The sequence below is a fragment of the Balaenoptera borealis genome (genome assembly GCF_965194805.1).
Source record: "Balaenoptera borealis genome assembly, chromosome: 14".
Classification (NCBI taxonomy): domain Eukaryota; kingdom Metazoa; phylum Chordata; class Mammalia; order Artiodactyla; family Balaenopteridae; genus Balaenoptera; species Balaenoptera borealis.
Window position 1 is genome coordinate 51,976,447 of NC_138875.1, and position 17,777 is coordinate 51,994,223.

Genomic DNA, 17,777 nt, shown 5'->3' on the forward strand with positions numbered 1-17,777 from the left:
TAAAATGACCTGTTGGTAACACATCTACTCCTTTGAGGTATTTTGATAGTTGGCAAGTACTGTTCTTAAAAAAAAAGCTTTAAATGCTCTATTTCAAAACATATCAGGTTATATAGGTCCTTTTTGTGCTTAAATCCAACAACTCTCTGGAGCAACCGGTAAATTAAAAAAGACCAAGAAACAACAGATAAAAAAATATTGCCATGACTATACTTTCTTTCAAATAGTTTATGGAATCTTAGGTTTATACAGAATATAATTTAGCCATATCCTTTCCTCTGAATCTAATCTATCCTGTTTCTGTAGTGTACTATAACGCAGCAGGGTATCCACTAGTAGACTGGCAGCTGCAGTAGACATCAAGCATCACCTAAAAGGTTACTAAGCTTCTTGTCCCTGAAATAACACAACCCATCTTCCCAGGGTTTGCTAGTACTCTCAGTGGGGAAAGGGACCATACTAACTCTGAGACTTATACCATCCTTACATCTTTACCCACGTCCTGCATCTCCAGCTATCTAATGGTTTCAGAATAAATAAAACTACTCATGTATTTTTTTAAAAGTTAGTGAACCTATGGGACTTCCCTGGTGGTCCAATGGTTAAGAATCCACCTTCCAATGCGGGGGACGCAGATTCGATCCTTGGTCGGGGAACTAAGATCCCACATACTGCGAGGCAACTAAGCCTGCGTGCCAAAACTAATAAGCCCGCACGTCTCATCTAGAGAGTCTGCGTGCCGCAGACTACAGAGCCCAAGCGCTCTGGAGCCCGTGCGCCACAATGAAGATCCGACAGAGCCAAAAATAGAAAAAAAAAAAAAAAAAAGTTAGTGAACCTATACTAGAAACATCTGAAATGACAGTTCTTACTGTGCAATCTTACTTCTAGGGATCTATTCCAAAGATGCACAGGCAAAAATTTGAAAAGAGAATGCACAAGGCTATTCACTGTAGCATTATGCATGCTAGCATAACTGTAAACAACCCAAATGCTCATTGCTAGGGAATAAACTATGTACAAACAACAAAATACCATGAAGTTAGAAAAAGAAATGAGGAATATCACTATATACTACTATGAGTGATTTCCAGGACATATAGTTAAATGAAAAAAGCAAAGTAGAGAAAAGCATATATAGCATTCTACCATTTGTATAGAGAAGAGAGTACAATTATCTATATCTACATCAATTTCAAGATATATAGAAATTTGCTTTTACTTCTTAAAATGTCTGGAAAACCATAAATTTTTAACAAATGGTTATGTGTGTAGGAATAGGAAGCTATCAAAATGAAGGGGACTTCACTATAGAAGACAGACTTCGGAATATACCCTGTTTTGCAGCCTCTGGTATCATATACATAATTTCCTTAATTTTAAAGAAAGAATTAAAGATAAAAAGAAAAAACAATTTCTAAAAAATCAAAAGCAAAATTACACAAACATGGATACTGGGTTGGTAGCACAACTACAGAGAAAATAATTATCCTAAGTGACCTGAAAACACAGTGATTTGACTGTACCTTTCTGATGGGATATATCGTAAGGACAAGAAGACTCAAAAAAGTCTTAAACCATTTTCATAAATCATGTTATTCATAATAGTTTGAATTATTCTGAGAGTGTTCTGTGGAATCAAGTTAAATGAAGAATGATGTTAGTGGCACTGAGAAGTGGGATTTTCAGTAAGCGGGGAACTAGATACAGATGTAACAGAGGACGTTACAGAGAAATCCTGTAGTCCTGAACTTGAATTGAAGCTATCAGTATGAACATATGTAGTTTATCTTAAAAAACAAAATGAAACAAAAACTTTACTTCTAACTCTGTCCAGCTAAAAGGTCCAGAAACAATGGCTAACTGGAGCAATGAGCAACCCCAGCAGTCAGACTGCGGCCTAAATACTGTTAAACTAGGGCTCCTGGAGAAATGGCAGATTCCAGCCTATGGCAGGAGCCTAGAACATCTTCTCATACCAGAGCAAGGAAGCTATGAAAGACAGCTAGAGTAGTGTCCATTCAAAGAGGCTTCTGCTGGGCAAAGATGGGACAATCTGAGTATCATAAGGGTGATAAATGCAATGGATTGAAATGCATCAAACATATTTAAATCCATTAGTTCATAATGATACTTAAACAAGACTCTCTCTAGTCACATTTGAGATGCTAGGGTACTATTTCTTTGGAAAACTGGTGAATAAAGGGAAAGAATTAATCATTTAGCAACAAAATGACAGCTCTTATCTATTAGAGTCTTACAGGCAACAGTAGAAATTTATCTTGGCCTGTCAGATTTCTAAATTCTTGATCAAAGTATAACCAATAACTTTACTTATTGAGTGACTGAATTTGCCAACATCATAACTTAAAGAAAAAAAAGCATAAAAAGTTTTTTTGAATAAACTGCTATGCCTTAATTCACTTCTAGAATGAATAGTACATGACTGAAAGTTAGAGAATTTGCATATTTGCATAAAAGGCAGAAAGGAGCATTATGGTTTCAAATCAAGATGCTTAAATTTTTTTTTTAATTTAAAAATTCTCGTAAGATAATTCTGAAGCACAGCCTAAGGCCTGCCACCCAAAGGCTATACTATATACAAGTTACAGTATTCAATAAATTGCTGAAGTTCAAATAAAGTTCACAATAAAATAGGATAAGAATAAAATATGTTATAATGAAGCAGAGAAAATAACTGTCATCACTGTCCAAAACAGGGTAGTGGTGGTAAAAAAAATTTCCTTATTTTAAAAGTTTGCCATTTTTATACTTGAGTTCCATTTTTGTTATGGTCATAAAGTAAATGATACAGACTCTATTTTAACCAAAGTAGCAATATTAATAGGTCAGAGATCCTCAAACAAAGATAGCTCTGTGGTACTTCCAATCACATTGCTGGTATTAACCAAGGCCAACTTACCTTTCATCATCTTTAAAATATGGCTCCACAAATGCTTTCTGTTTGACTTTATCTTTTTTATCACCAGGAGCTGTAAACAAAACAATCATACCACAAACTGAATGTAGAACTTACTTAGAAATAATTAGCTTTTTTTGGGGGAAAAAAAGGACATATACCAAAACTTCTATTTTTATTGGGTTTCATACTCTGGTCCCTGGGCAATTAGTTTAAATTTTCTATAACTAATTCCTTCCTTTCTTTTTCATCTGCATAATAAGGAGAGTGCTGATTATCTCACCTAAGAATTACTAAAGAGATAAAAATCGTAACTATAAAAAGTATTTTAGACTTTAAAAGAACTACTCAGATGTCCATTATCATCTGGCACCAAACAACAATAACAAGATGGCTTTTAATCTGTTCACTTATTAGTCCCGTTGATTTTTATAATGTGTCTTTAAGGTAGCTGATAACTAGGAAATAAAAATATTTAAAAATTTTATCAGAATATTGGTGACAAAATAAGAACTAGAGCCCATGGACGTGAATCCCAAGTTGTCTAGACTCAAATAGCTAACTGCTATCATCTGTTCAAATAATCAAAATTTACTGAGCATTGTGCTAAGTTCTGGACATAAAATGCAGAACAGGAGAGACCAGGTCTCCTGTCCTCATGGCGTTTACATTGCAGTGAGGGAAACAGACATTAAGCAAGCAGACAGCTAAGTCTACCTGAACATGTAAGGTAATAACTGATGAATACAGAGAAGTCAGCTGTGAGAAGAGGTACGAATGGGGAATGTTCTAGGTAAAGGTCCTTGATGGCAAAAAGTTTGGCACATTATAAGAAGTAAGAGGAGGATAGTGTGGTTGAGATTTAGCAAAAAACGGAAGTGTTGGGGAAGATGAGGCTGGGGTGGGGGGAGTGGGCAGGTACCAGATCATGATGGGACATGGAGGCCAAGAGAAGGAGTTTGAATTTTATTGCAAGTGCAGTGGGAAGCCACTGAAGACTTTTAAATATTATCTACTTTACTGAGGCATAATTTACATACACGGATTTTAAGTGTACTATGATGAATTTTGACAGATGTATATTCCAGTGTAACTGCTAATACCCAAATCGAGACAGAGAACATTCCCATGAAAGTTTCCTATTCCACTGTTTCTCCTGCACAAGAATGTTCTCTTATGTCTCTCCCCTCCCCAACAATCACTGATTTAATTTCTATCACCATAGCTTAGTTATGTCTGTTTTAGAGCTTCATATCAATGAGATTATATAGTATGTATTCTTTTTCATCTTGTGCATTTGTCTAGCTCAACAGGTTTTAGAGACTGATCCATGTTGATGAGTCTAGTAGTTCCCTCCTTTTTGTTGTGAAGTAGTGTTCCATCATGAGTATACCACAATTTATTCACCTGCTGATGGACATTTGGGTTGTTTCCAGTTTTGACCTATTACAAATAGCACTGCTATGAACATTCTTGAACACATCTTTCCGTGAACATGTTTTCATTTTTCTTGGGTATATATCTAGGAGTGGAATTGCTGGGTCACAACATAGGTATATGCTTAGCTTTTACAAAAAACTGACAACTTCAGTAAAGCTGTTAAAAAACCCCTGCTGAACTGTTTTCCAAAGTATAGTCAATTTTCTACTCCACCAACAATGCATGAGAGTTCCAGCTGCTCTTCACACTTGGTAATGCTAGATGTTAGCAATCTTTTTAACCATTCTGGGGGTGTGAACTGTTATCGCCATCCCTGACTGTCCAAGAATGTTGATCGTCTTTTCATGTGCTTATTGGCCATTCAAATATCTTCTTTTCATTGAAGGATTTTTAAGCAAGAATACAATCCAACTTAAATTTAAACTAAATCACTTTTAATTCTCTGTAGAGACTGGGCTAGAGATAAGAGGTACATAAGAAGACCAGTTAGGAGGCCTGGAATAGAATAGGTAGAGATCAGAGTGGCTGAGACCAGGTAGTGGCTACAGAGATGGAGAGAAGTGAAGTGTTATGAAATATATTTTGGAGATACTGCTGCCAGGGTATTAGACTGGGCATGAAGGTCAGGTGAAAAAAGTCAAATATGACTCCCACATTTCCATCTTTAGTAAATGTGAGGATAGTAACTGAGGCTTAATGAAACCCAAAAAGGCAGAGGAAGATCAAATTTGGGTAGAAAAATAAAGATTTCTAATTGGAATATATTAATTTTAAGGTGCTTATAAGATGTCCAGTATGTAAGTGGAATAAAGTCTGAGGTTCAGAAGAGAAAGGACGAGGGTGGGAGTAATGAATATACAGAAACGTCTTTTTCACTTGTCTTACAGAACAGCACATACTCTTGTGTTCTTCCTACTTCATAGGCTGCACCTCCTTCTCAGTTTCCTTTGCTGGTTTCTTCCTTTTAAAGTTGCCATATCCTAGAGGTCAGAACTTGAAATACTCCTCTTTTCTATTTATATTCAATTCTTGGGTGTTCTCACTCAGTGTCATGACTTTCAGCTCCATCTACTTGCTGTTCACCTCCTGCCCACTAAGTCATTTTTTTTTTATTCTGGATTTCCTGTCCAAACTTGACACATGTCAACTGCCTACAAACACCTCCCCTTGAATATCTAGTAAGTACTAACATGTCCAGAACTGAGCTTTTGATATCCTGCCCGAAATCTACTCCTTCCTATGAGGGAAGACTAGGTAGAATTTTGTGATATGGGGGTCTAGAAAATGAAATAAATGGACAGAAAGTCCTAAATTCTATGCCTGAGTGACTGGGAAAAATAAAAAAGTCTGAAAGGTCACTTGGTAGGAAATAAATGGAACTTGGTTTAGATATCTTAAGTTTAAGCTGTTGAAGAGATGCAAAAGTAGGATTACTAAGAAATGCAGGGCTGGGATTCACTGGAGAAATCAAACTAGAGATGCAGATTTGGAGTTTTATTTTCAGAGGTAATTTAATAAAAGCATGAGAGAAAATGAGTGTGAGGAAGAAAACAGAGTCTTGGGGATACTCTAGGAAACAGAAGTTGCCAGAGATCAGAAGAGCAGTGCAGCATTGCCACAAAAGCTAAGTGAGAAGAAATTCTGGGATGTTCGGTGTGAAAAGCAACTTAAAAAAAAAAAAGATAGAAATTAATAATTATACCTTATAAAAGAATATCTTTTTTTTTGAAGTGAAACCAATTTGCAAAGGGCTTGGGGAGAAAAATGAATTGAACAGTTGTGAATTTTTATCACGAAATTTGCTTGATCAAGTTTTTGCCATGGACTGAGCAAACAAAAGCATGCTGTTATGTATCTTTGGTTAAGGTCTCATCCTGTGGGCTGTCACTTTAAAAAGCACAAGGAAAACATAATCAAGATAGATTTATATTCAATGCTTTGACTATTGTCATAGCAGAAGTTGTGCTCATTTAAGCCACTATAAAACCACCTTTGCACTAAATTAAAAATTGACCGTTTTATTCACAGTAAGAAAATGAGATATTTAGCAAGAATTTTAACTAATTTTCAATTCAGGTTATCTACTTAAGAGTTTCACTTAGACTGTTCTTCTTTTGATTGATATCCTACATTATGAATTACTGCTTCTAATAAAACAGATCTGAAGAAGACAGATATAGTATTTTATCTGGGAAGGTAAAGTATTCAAGCAGGAAACGGGTCTGAATTTTCTGCAAAACTTCCTCTTTTCACTCAATTACAATAATTCACTTAATTATGGTATCACTTAACAAAGAATTTTCTCAAAACTTTTATAAGCTGAGTGAAAGGTTCATAGGAACCCTCTGAACTATTTTTGGTAACGCTTCTATTAATCTGAAATTATCTTTAAAAAAAAACGAAAAAAATTTATTCAAGAAGCATGAAACTTGGTTAAGATACCTCATTAAGCCTCTGTTAATAAGCATGATGACTTAATTTACTAAACTCAGTGTACTGGAAAAACCATAATTAGAAAGGAAACTGCCTTACAGTTTGGTTTTTTTGTAGCAGTTGACGACTCCTCTTCATCTGCTACTTGGGGGAAGCTATCCACCAAACATGATTCATATTCTTCATGTGTAGTCCGATCAAACATATCTTCCAAGCTATCATTCATTTTTCTTTCTCCATCTATGTGAAAGAGCATTGGCTTAGGCAACAAGCAAGCTTTTTGCTTTCTATGTAGACCAATGTGAAACTTGTAGGAACTGCCACAAAATAATTCAGATGTGTATGAGGCAACAGTAAACCCCAAGCCTGGGTAGTTACTGCACATTTATAAAGGTTTTATGTTATGCCTTCAAATGTCCTTTATTCATGTGAAGAGAATGCTAGTTTTTGTTACTGCCATTATAAATGTTAAAAAGTCTTTTTCTCTCTATCAGCTCATGTATCAATATAATTCATACTAAACCAAAAGGAACTACCGAAAGGAATGGTGAGGAACAGAAAACACAGCATAATAAATGGTGAAAAATACGAAGTTTAAATAAACTATGTATAAATAACTGACATCAAAATCTCTATAGAGTTTTATTTACCTGCTTATTTTTTTAATGTGGTAGCAAAAAAGTATTTTCTTGCATTATCATTAACACTTGGAAGTTCAGTGTTACAGAAATAATGAATTCAATTCCATATTTGATACACAAAGTGCTAACTTCATCTTCAGAGTACTAACTACATTTCCATTATATAATTATATTTTTAAAAACACCAGTTTACTAAAAATAGAAATAGATTCAGTTGGCTAACAGATATGACAAAACTGAAGCCTACCAAGATTACTCTATATAAAGTAACTACCACCTCCCCCCCCTGCAGACTCTCTGGCACCTCACCCCATTTTATCTTTCCCTAGCACTTGCCATCATCCAGCGTATCATACTTGTTTGTTTCTCCCCTATTACAGTGTAAGCTCCATGAGGTAGGTACTTTTGTTCTGTTCACTATTATCTCCAATTCCTAATACAGAACTGTGTCTTGATAATTACTGAATGATTAAACATTTGTTCATTTTTCATTTTGAGGGTCAAATTTGTAAGTAAAAATAACTTCTATGTGCCAGGCAGTATGCTAGGCATTCCCAAAGCATTCTGTGTATGCTGTTAGTAAATCACAATAAGTTAATGATTTATTTTTTTGCGGGTCAGACTTCTGATTGTAAAGTGCTTGAGGACAGAGACCATATCCTTATTGATCTTTCTATCACAGCATCTACTAAGTCTAACACAGAGTAGAGATATAAAAATCAGTTTTGACTTGAAATAGTAGTAATTGGGAGTTTAATGGTATGTTTCATCTTTAACCAATTCTAAGTATGAAAAAGATCTACCTTATGGGTAAAATGGGCAGACTGTTTTTTTCCAAGTATGGGCTCAACAATATCTCCTATTCCATTTGCTGTTCTTATAATGTGATCTTGGAACTCCTCCTACTGAGCAACTTCTGAGTCCAGATCATAAAAATACCATGCACTTCTGCCTTGCTCTTTGGGGATGCTCACTCTGGGAACCTAGTGTCCAAGTAATGAGGAAGCTCAAACTAACCCATGTGGGAAGACTATGTGGAGAAGCCCTGAGACTGAATAAGGAGAGAGAGAGAGATGCCAAGTATCTCCCATCTGTCTAGCCCTCTGCTGTTCCAGCTCCAGCCACCATCTGTCTATAACTGCATGAGACCCGGAGACAGAACCACCCAGCCCAGACCTTCCTGAATTCCTGAGGCACAGAAACTATGAAAGATAAGAAAATGGTTGTTGTTCTAATCCTCTAAGTTACTGGAGTGACTTATTTTTCAGCAATAGTACTCACAACACCTTATTTAGTCAAAATTATCTAGGTAATTTTAGTTTAAGTCCTAGTTAAACTCATTAGTTTAAGTTCTAGTTTCACCTCCATATGATACTTGCTTCAAATATATTGGGGAAACTATCATCTTCTTAGATTAACTAGATAAATTTGAAGCCAAAGTTGTTATACTTTAGTTTTTCCCTTTTCTACAAAACTGAGGAAAACATTATCAGGAACTGGTACCAGGAAAAAACTAATCTTTTTTTTTTTTTTTTAATAAGTTTATTTATTTATTTTTGGCTGTGTTGGGTCTTCGTTTCTGTGCGAGGGCTTTCTCTAGTTGCAGTGAGTGGGAGCCACATTTCATCGTGGCGCGCGGGCCTCTCACTGTCGCGGCTTCTCTTGTTGCGGAGCACAGGCTCCAGACGTGCAGGCTCAGTAGTTGTGGCTCACGGGCCCAGTTGCTCCGCGGCATGTGGGATCCTCCCAGACCAGGGCTCGAACCCGTGTCCCCTGCATTGGCAGGCAGGTTCTCAACCACTGCGCCACCAGGGAAGCCCCCAAAACTAATCTTAAAAGCAAAGTCATCTTCTTAAGAAGAAAGTTATTTAAGCATCATTTACTATAAAAAGACAATAAATCACTGTTAAGGTTTACTTTTTTTTTTTTCCCAACATCTTTATTGGAGTATAATTGCTCTATAATGGTGCATTAGCTTCTGCTGTATAACAAAGTGAATCAGCTATACATATACATATATCCCCGTATCTCCTCCCTCTTGCATCTCCCTCCCACCCTCCCTATCCCACCCCTCTAGGTGGTCACAAAGCACAGAGCTGATCTCCCATACAGCTGTGCCATACAGCTGCTTCCCACCAACCATCCATTCTACATTTGGTAGTGTATATATGTCCATGCCACTCTCTCACCTCGTCCCAGCCCACACCTCCCCCTCCCTGTATCCTCAAGTCCACTCTGCACGTGTCTTTATTCCTGTCCTACCCCTTTGCTCTTCAGAATCATTTTTTTTTTTAAGATTCCATATGTATGTGCTAGCATATGGTATTTGTTTTTCTCTTTCTGACTTACTTCACTCTGTATGACAGACTCAAGGTCCATCCACCTCACTACAAATACCTCCATTTTGTTTCTTTTTATGGCTGAGTAATATTCCATTGTATATATGTGCCACATCTTCTTTATCTGTTCATCTGTCGATGGACACTTAGGTTGCTTCCATGTCCTGGCTGTTGTAAACAGAGCTGCAATGAACATTGTGGTACATGACTCTTTTTGAATTATGGTTTTCTCAGGGTATATGCCCGGTAGTGGGATTGCTGGGTCGTACGGTAGTTCTATTTTTAGTTTTTTAAGGAACCTCCATACTGTTCTCCATAGTGGCTGTATCAATTTATATTCCCACCAACAGTGTAAGAGGGCCCCTTTCCTCCACACCCTCTCCAGCATTTATTGTTGGTATATTTTTTGATGATGGCCATTCTGACCGGTGGGAGGTGATACCTCACTGTAGTTTTGATTTGCATTTCTCTAATGATTAGTGATGTTGAGCATCGTTTCAAGTGTTTGTTGGCAATCTGTACATCTTCTTGGGAGAAATGTCTATTTAGGTCTTCTGCCCAATTTTGGATTGGATTGTTTGTTTTTTTGATATTGAGCTGCATGAGCTGCTTGTATATTTTGGAGATTAATCCTCTGTCAGTTGCTTCGTTTGCAAATATTTTCTCCCATTCTGAGGGTTGTCTTTTCATCTTGTTTATGATTTCCTTTGCTGTGCAAAAGATTTTAAGTTTCATTAGGTCCCATTTGTTTATTTTTGTTTTTATTTCCCTTTCTCTAGGATGTGGGTCAAAAGGATCTTGCTGTGATTTATGTCACAGAGTGTTCTACCTATGTTTTCCTCTAAGAGTTTTATAGTGTCTGGCCTTACATTTTGGTCTTTAATCCATTTTCAGTTTATTTTTGTGTATGGTGTTACGGAGTGTTCTAATTTCATTCTTTTACATGTAGCTGTCCAGTTTCCCCAGCACCACTTATTGAAGAGGCTGTCTTTTCTCCATTGTATACTCTTGCCTCCTGTATCAAAGAAAAGGTGATCATATGTGAGTGGGTTTATCTCTGGGCTATCTATCCTGTTCCACTAATCTATATTTCTGTTTTTGTGCCAGTACCATATCGTCTTCATTACTGTAGCTTTGTAGTATAGTCTGAAGTCAGGGAACCTGATTCCTCCAGCTCCGTTTTTCTTTCTCAAGATTGTTTTGGCTATTCGGGGTCTTTTGTTGTTTCCATACAAACTGTGAAATTTTTTGTTCTAGTTTTGTGAACAGTGTCACTGGTAGTTTGACAGGGATTGCACTGAATCTGTAAATTGCTTTGGGTAGTATAGTCATTTTCACAATGTTGATTCTTCCAATCCAAGAACATGGTATATCTCTCCATCTGTCTGTATTGTCTTTAATTTCTTTCATCAGTGTCTTATAGTTTTCTACATACAGGTCTTTTGTTTCCTCTTCTTTTTGGTGCAATGGTAAATGGGACTGTTTCCTTAATTTCTTTTTCAGATTTTTCATTGTTAGTGTATAGGAATGCAAGAGATTTCTGTGCATTAATTTTGTATCCTGCTGCTTTACCAAATTCATTGATTAGCTCTAGTAGTTTTCTGGTAGCATCTTTAGGATTCTCTATGTATAGCATCATGTCATCTGCAAACAGTGACAGTTTTACTTCTTTTCTGATTTGGATTCCTTTTATTTCTTTTTCTTCTCTGATTGCTGTGGCTAAAACTTCCAAAACTATGTTGAATAATAGTGGTGAGAGTGGGCAACATTGTCTTGTTCCAGATCTTAGTGGAAATAGTTTCAGTTTTTCACCACTGAGAATGATGTTGGCTGTGGGTTTGTCATATATGGCCTTTATTATGTTGAGGTAAGTTACCTCTATGCCTACTTTCTGGAGGATTTTTATCATAAACGGGTGTTGAATTTTGTTGAAAGCTTTTTCTGCATCTACTGAGATGATCATATGGTTTTCCTCCTTCGATTTGTTAATATGGTTTATCACACTGACTGATTTCCATATATTGAAGAATCCTTGCATTCCTGGGATAAACCCCACTTGATCATGGTGTATGATCCTTTTAATGTACTGTTGGATTCTGTTTGCTAGTATTTTGTTGAGGATTTTTGCATCTATGTTCATCAGTGATATTGGCCTGTAGTTTTTTTTTGTGGCATCTTTGTCTGGTTTTGGTATCAGGGTGATGGTGGCCTCGTAGAATGAGTTTGGGAGTGTTCCTCCCTCTGCTATATTTTGGAAGAGTTTGAGAAGGATAGGTGTTAGCTCTTCTCTAAATGTTTGATGGAATTCGCCTGTGAAGCCATCTGGTCCTGGGCTTTTGTTTGTTGGAAGATGTTTAATCACAGTTTCAATTTCAGTGCTTGTGATTGGTTTGTTTATATTTTCTATTTCTTCCTGGTTCAGTCTCAGAAGGTTGTGCTTTTCTAAGAATCTGTCCACTTCTTCCAGGTTGTCCACTTAATTGGCATATAGGTGCCTGTAGTAATCCCTCATGATCCTTTGTATTTCTGCAGTGACAGTTGTTACTTCTCCTTTCTCATTTCTAATTCTATTGCTTAGAGTCTTCTCCCTTTTTTTTCTTGATGAGTCTGGCTAATAGTTTATCAATTTTATCTTCTCAGAGAACCATCTTTAATTTTATTGATCTTTGCTGTCATTTCCTTCATTTCCTTTTGTTTCTGATCTGATCTTTATGATTTCTTTCCTTCTGCTAACTTTGGGGTTTTTTTGTTCTTATTTCTCTAATTGCTTTAGGTGTAAGGTTAGGTTGTTTATTTGAGATTTTTCTTGTTTCTTGAGGTAGGATTGTATTGCTATAAAGTTACCTCTTAGAACTGCTTTTGCTGCGTCCCATAGGTTTTGGGTCGTCATGTTTTCATTGTCATTTGTTTCTAGGAATTTTTTGATTTCATCTTTGATTTCTTCACTGATCTCTTGGTTATTTAGTAGTGTACTGTTTAGCCTCCATGTGCTTGTATTTTTTACATTTTTTTCCAGTAATTGATATCTAGTCTTATAGCGTTGTGGTCAGAAAAGATACTTGATATGATTTCAATTTTCTTAAATTTACCAAGGCTTGATTTGTGACTGAAGATATGATCTATCCTGGAGAATGCTGCATGAGCACTTGAGAAAAAAGTGTATTCTGCTGGTTTTGGATGGAATATCCTAGAAATATCAATTAAGTCCATCTTGTTTAATGTGTCATTTAAAGCTGTGTTTCCTTATTTATTTTCCATTGGATGATCTGTCCATTGGTGAAAGTGGGGTGTTAAATGTCCCCTACTATTATTGTGTTACTTGATTTCCCCTTTTATGGCTGTTAGCATTTGCCTTATGTATTGAGGTGCTCCTATGTTGGGTGTATAAATATTTACAATTGTTATATCTTTTTCTTGGATTGATCCCTTGATCATTATGTAGTGTCCTTCTCTGTCTCTTGTAACAGTCTTTAAAGTCTATTTTGTCTGATATGAGAATTGCTACTCCAGCTTTCTTTTGATTTCCATTTGCATGGAATATCTTTTTCCATCCCCTCACTTTCAGTCTGTATGTGTCCCTAGGTCTGAAGTGGGTTTCTTGTAGACAGCATATATATGAGTCTTGTTTTTGTATCCATTCAGCCAGTGTATGTCTTTTGGTTGGAGCATTTAACCCATTTGTGTTTAAGGTAATTATCGATATGTATGTTCCTATGACCATTTTCTTAATTGTTTTGGGTTTGTTATTGTAGGTCTTTTCCTTCTTTTGTATTTCCTGCCTAGAGAAGTTCCTTTAGCATTTGTTGTAAAGCTGGTTTGGTGGTGCTGAATTCTCTTAGCTTTTGCTTGTCTGTAAAGGCTTTAATTTCTCTGTCAAATCCGAATGATATCCTTGCTGGGTAGAGTAATCTTGGTTGTAGGTTTTTTCCTTTCATCTCTTTAAATATGTCCTGCAGCACCCTTCTGGCTTGCAGAGTTTCTGCTGAAAGATCAGCTGTTAACCTTATGGGGATTCCCTTGTATGTTATTTGTTGCTTTTCCCTTGCTGCTTTTAATATTTTTTCTTTGTATTTAATTTTTTGATTGTTTGATTAATATGTGTCTTGCCATGTTCTCCTTGGATTTATCCTCTATGGGACTCTCTGTGCTTCCTGGACTTGACTATTTCCTTTCCCATATTAGGCGAGTTTTCCACTATAATCTCTTCAAATATTTTCTCAGTCCCTTTCTTTTTCTCTTCTTCTTCTGGGACCCCTATAATTCGAATGTTGGTGCGTTTAATGTTGTCCCAGAGGTCTCTGAGGCTGTCCTCAATTCTTTTCATTCTTTTTTCTTTATTCTGCTCTGTGGTAGTTATTTCCACTATTTTATCTTTCAGGTCACTTATCCGTTCTTCTGCCTCAGTTATTCTGCTATTGATTCCTTCTAGAGAATTTTTAACTTCATTCACTGTGTTGTTCATCATTGTTTGCTCTTGAGTTCTTCTAGGTCCTTGTTACACGTTTCTTGTATTTTCTCCATTCTACTTCCAAGATTTTGGATCATCTTTTCTATCATTATTCTGAATTCTTTTTCAGGTAGACTGCCTATTTCCTCTTCATTTGTTTGGTTGGGTGGGTTTTTACCTTGCTCCTTCATCTGCTGTGTGTTTCTCTGTCTTCTCATTTTGCTTAACTTACTGTGTTTGGGGTCTCCTTTTTGCAGGCTGCAGGGCTGTAGTTCCCATTGTTTGTGGTGTCTGCCCCCAGTGGGTAAGGTTGGTTCAGTGGGTTGTGTAGGCTTCCTGGTGGAGGGGACTGGTGTCTGTGTTCTGGTGGATGAGGCTGGATCTTGTCTTTATGGTGGGTAGGACCGCGTCTAGTGGTGTTTTTTGGGGTCTGTGAACTTAGCATGATTTTAGGCAGCCTCTCTGCTAATGGGTGGGGTTGTGTTCCTGTCTTGCTAGTTGTTTGGCATGGGGTGTCCAGCACTGGAGCTTGCTGGTCGTTGAGTGGAGGTGGGTCTTAGCACTGAGACAAAGACCTCTGGGAGAGCTCTTGCCGACTGATATTATGTGGGGCCAGGAGGTCTCTGGTGAACAAATGTCCTGAACTCGGCTCTTCCACCTCAGAGGCTCAGGCCTGAAAGCTGGCTGGAGCACCAAGACCCTGTCAGCCACATGGCAGGAGAAGGTGGGCCATGAGTTGGGTGTCAGCCACTGCTCTGTTGTAGCTCTGTCGCAGCTGTCTCCAAAGGTCACCCAGATACACTGGGTTATTCCACCATTCCTCAGAACTTGCACATGCCTGTCTGGGATTTGTAGATGTCCTCCTGATACTCTTCATTGAAATACCTTGTATTCATGGTGGTGAGAGGTATGCTAATAGTGTTGGTTCTCTTCAGTTCAGAGACTGGGACAGCCTGAGCCTTCATGTGGCCAAGTCAGAAGCAGCTGGCCAACGGTCCCAAAGTGATAACATGTCAGATTCCAAGAAGGCTTTCTGTAGCGCCTGAGCAGTAGTCCCAAGCAGCCGCTCAGCTGCAGCACTGACCGGGGAACTTGGTGGGACCCTCAAACGAGGATTTCTGCCGGCCCTAGAGCCTAACATGCCCACCCAGGCAAGGAGCTGAGGAGAGCGTCTTCTGGCCCCATCTCACCAGAGGAGCAGACACCTGGTTAAGGTTTACTTTTAATAGGTACTGTCCTCTCAACATAGGCAGCCAGGTACTTGATTGAATGGATGTTATTACTCAAGAACAAAGAATTAAGGCAAAGGCTATTAAAATTTTCTCTCACTTACTGCATTTGGGGCAGCAAGAGATAAGGTGTTTCTTAAGAAGCAAGGACAAGACTGGCTGTTTTACTACTGGGCCCTGAGTAGGTAGACTAGAGAATATTCAGCAGAAGATAGAAAATGCACACACAGTCTGAATGTCCTCAATTTCTAAGAGACGATCATTGGAAAAGGCCTCTGTTTTTAGCCCTGCATCCTCATGTGGCAGGTCCTAACTCTTTAACACATAAGGGTGATGAATGACAACTATTCCCAGTCTAGTTGATCTCATGTCATATGCCTCTGTAGTTAGGAATGTTGCTAAGGTGGTGCCAAATGAAATCCTTCCATTGTTCCCACCTCTTTCAGAAAATCAAGGCTTTAGATGAAGAATTAACAGTTTCTCACTACAATGGGCTGTAGACTCCTAGTTTTGCCAAATCTCCTTTTCTATAGAAGTAGAATATGGCAGAGTCACTCACTCATCATATACACTATCATTCTTAGTTTACTGCTAGTTTACAAATCTATACTAATACTTCTCAGTGGAATCCTCCCTTTTTTTCCTTATCAAATTGTTTTGGAAAATAATATTTCTAAAACAGGACTCTCAAGATTTCTTTTACACCTTTTATAAAAAAATTATCTAAACCAGGGATCAGGAAACTTTTTCTTAAAGGGTCAGACAGTAAATATTTTAGGCCTGTGGGGCCATAAGGTCTCTGCAGAAACTACTCAGCTCTGCTGCTGTGTTCAACAAGCAGCCATAGGCAATAAATAAACAAGTGAGTGAGGCTGGGTTCCAGTAAAACTTTACTTACAAAACTGGCAGCTGGCTTTAGTTTGCTGACCCCTGGAAACAACTTGAATTCTTTTGGAAATAAAAATTATTTTTACTAAAGATTTTTTTCCTGAAATATTGACACTAAGCTTTACTAAAGAGAAATCTAGCATTATGAGAACAGGGGGAAAAAAAAACTGGTTTATGGTGAAGAGGTCACTTATACTCATCAGTGCAATGGTATGTCTATAAACTTCCCTCCACATTTGTATTAAAATTAAAAAAAAAAAAATCAAATCTTACTTGGACTTTCTTCTCCCTTCTGCTCTTGATTCTTCATTTTTAAAAGCACAGTTTCACTAACCAATGTACAGTCCATGTCCACTGTCTCTCCTCCTGCTAATCTTGACTGACTGCCATCCTGAATAAATATTTAAAAATTCAAAATTTTAACAATTATTCCTTTATGGCCTAATATTTACTTTTTTGGGGGGGGTGGGGTAAAATATACATAACATAAATGTTTCCATTTTAATCATTTTTTAAGTGTACACTTACATTTCAGTAGCATTAAGTAATATTTACCTTTACCCTTTAGGAATATAGATACATTTAGGTTTAAATGCCTGTAAACCATTTTTAGCTTTGACATACAAGCATCGTCTCTCAAGCCTAGGAAAAGGACTGCTGCCAAGCATGAGAGAACTGTGTGTTACCACGATCCCTGGAGCTTCCTTTCTTCCCTAATCTGCTTCACAGAAATTAACATCAATGTACACTAAGAAGAAAAGTTCGTAAGTCAAATTTGATTTCTTAATGGATATTTATTACTCTAGCAACTGTTAAATAGTTTATTAATATGCTACCAAGTGAAAGAGAACCTCTCAAACTATGAAGAACCTAAATACAAACCAAAAAATTTATTTATGCTATGAATTTTAATGAAAAAATACACAGCATTTAAAAAAATTAGCCAACTGGGAAAAATGAAATTGTTTTCTTGAAGGTAGATTATTTTAAGTTAATCAAGGCATATGACAGATTATTTTGATAAAAAATAAAACTATTTAAAATATGTAATTAGCATTTTACATTAGTTTAAAACTATATTTTTCAGCAAAGTTCTCTAAAGTCAGAAAGTATTATTACACTTTCAAAAATACCATAATGTTGGCATAATAAGTGTTATTATTTCATAGTTTTCTGAATAAATACATGAAGGCTGTAAGAGATATGTGATTACCTCAAGGTCACAGAGTCAGGACAGCAGGGTGACTAACAATACACTACAATAACCACATGGGCTTTGGTTCTATTTTCTAACTTACCTTTGTATCTACTACAGTAATATCCATTTTATACTGAGAAAGGTCTGCTCCTGGATCTATACTCCACTGGATGTTTTCAAAGGATACATCTTAGATAAGGAGAAAAAAATGCACAATTAAAAACAAATTTTAAAAATTCTCA

General features: G+C 37.0%; 2 protein-coding genes across 11 annotated transcripts in view; one reads left to right on the forward strand and one right to left on the reverse strand.

Annotated features, from left to right (window-relative positions):
• Positions 1-17,777, forward strand: part of LOC309610562 (uncharacterized protein) — a 651,150-nt gene that overhangs the window by 111,457 nt on the left and 521,916 nt on the right. The window contains exon 5 of one of the 5 annotated variants that reach the window (XR_014234009.1): positions 16,951-17,101. The exons of 2 other annotated variants lie outside the window; for them this stretch is intronic. The gene's annotated coding sequence lies outside the window, so the exon portion shown is untranslated. Of the gene's footprint in view, positions 1-7,287; positions 9,306-16,950; positions 17,102-17,777 lie in introns of those variants that run through there. 2 more of the 5 variants (XR_014234010.1, XR_014234012.1) reach the window with 2 other exon arrangements.
• Positions 1-17,777, reverse strand: part of RBBP8 (RB binding protein 8, endonuclease) — an 82,941-nt gene that overhangs the window by 6,396 nt on the left and 58,768 nt on the right. For 5 of the 6 annotated variants that reach the window (XM_082353537.1, XM_082353536.1, XM_082353541.1 and 2 more), the window contains 4 exons: positions 17,636-17,724; positions 16,611-16,728; positions 6,893-7,033; positions 2,924-2,993 (listed from right to left, as the gene is read on the reverse strand). In XM_082353537.1, coding sequence (XP_082209663.1) covers positions 2,924-2,993; positions 6,893-7,033; positions 16,611-16,728; positions 17,636-17,724 — 418 coding nt within the window. The remainder of the gene's footprint in view (positions 1-2,923; positions 2,994-6,892; positions 7,034-16,610; positions 16,729-17,635; positions 17,725-17,777) is intronic. The other variant, XM_082353538.1, reaches the window with a different exon arrangement.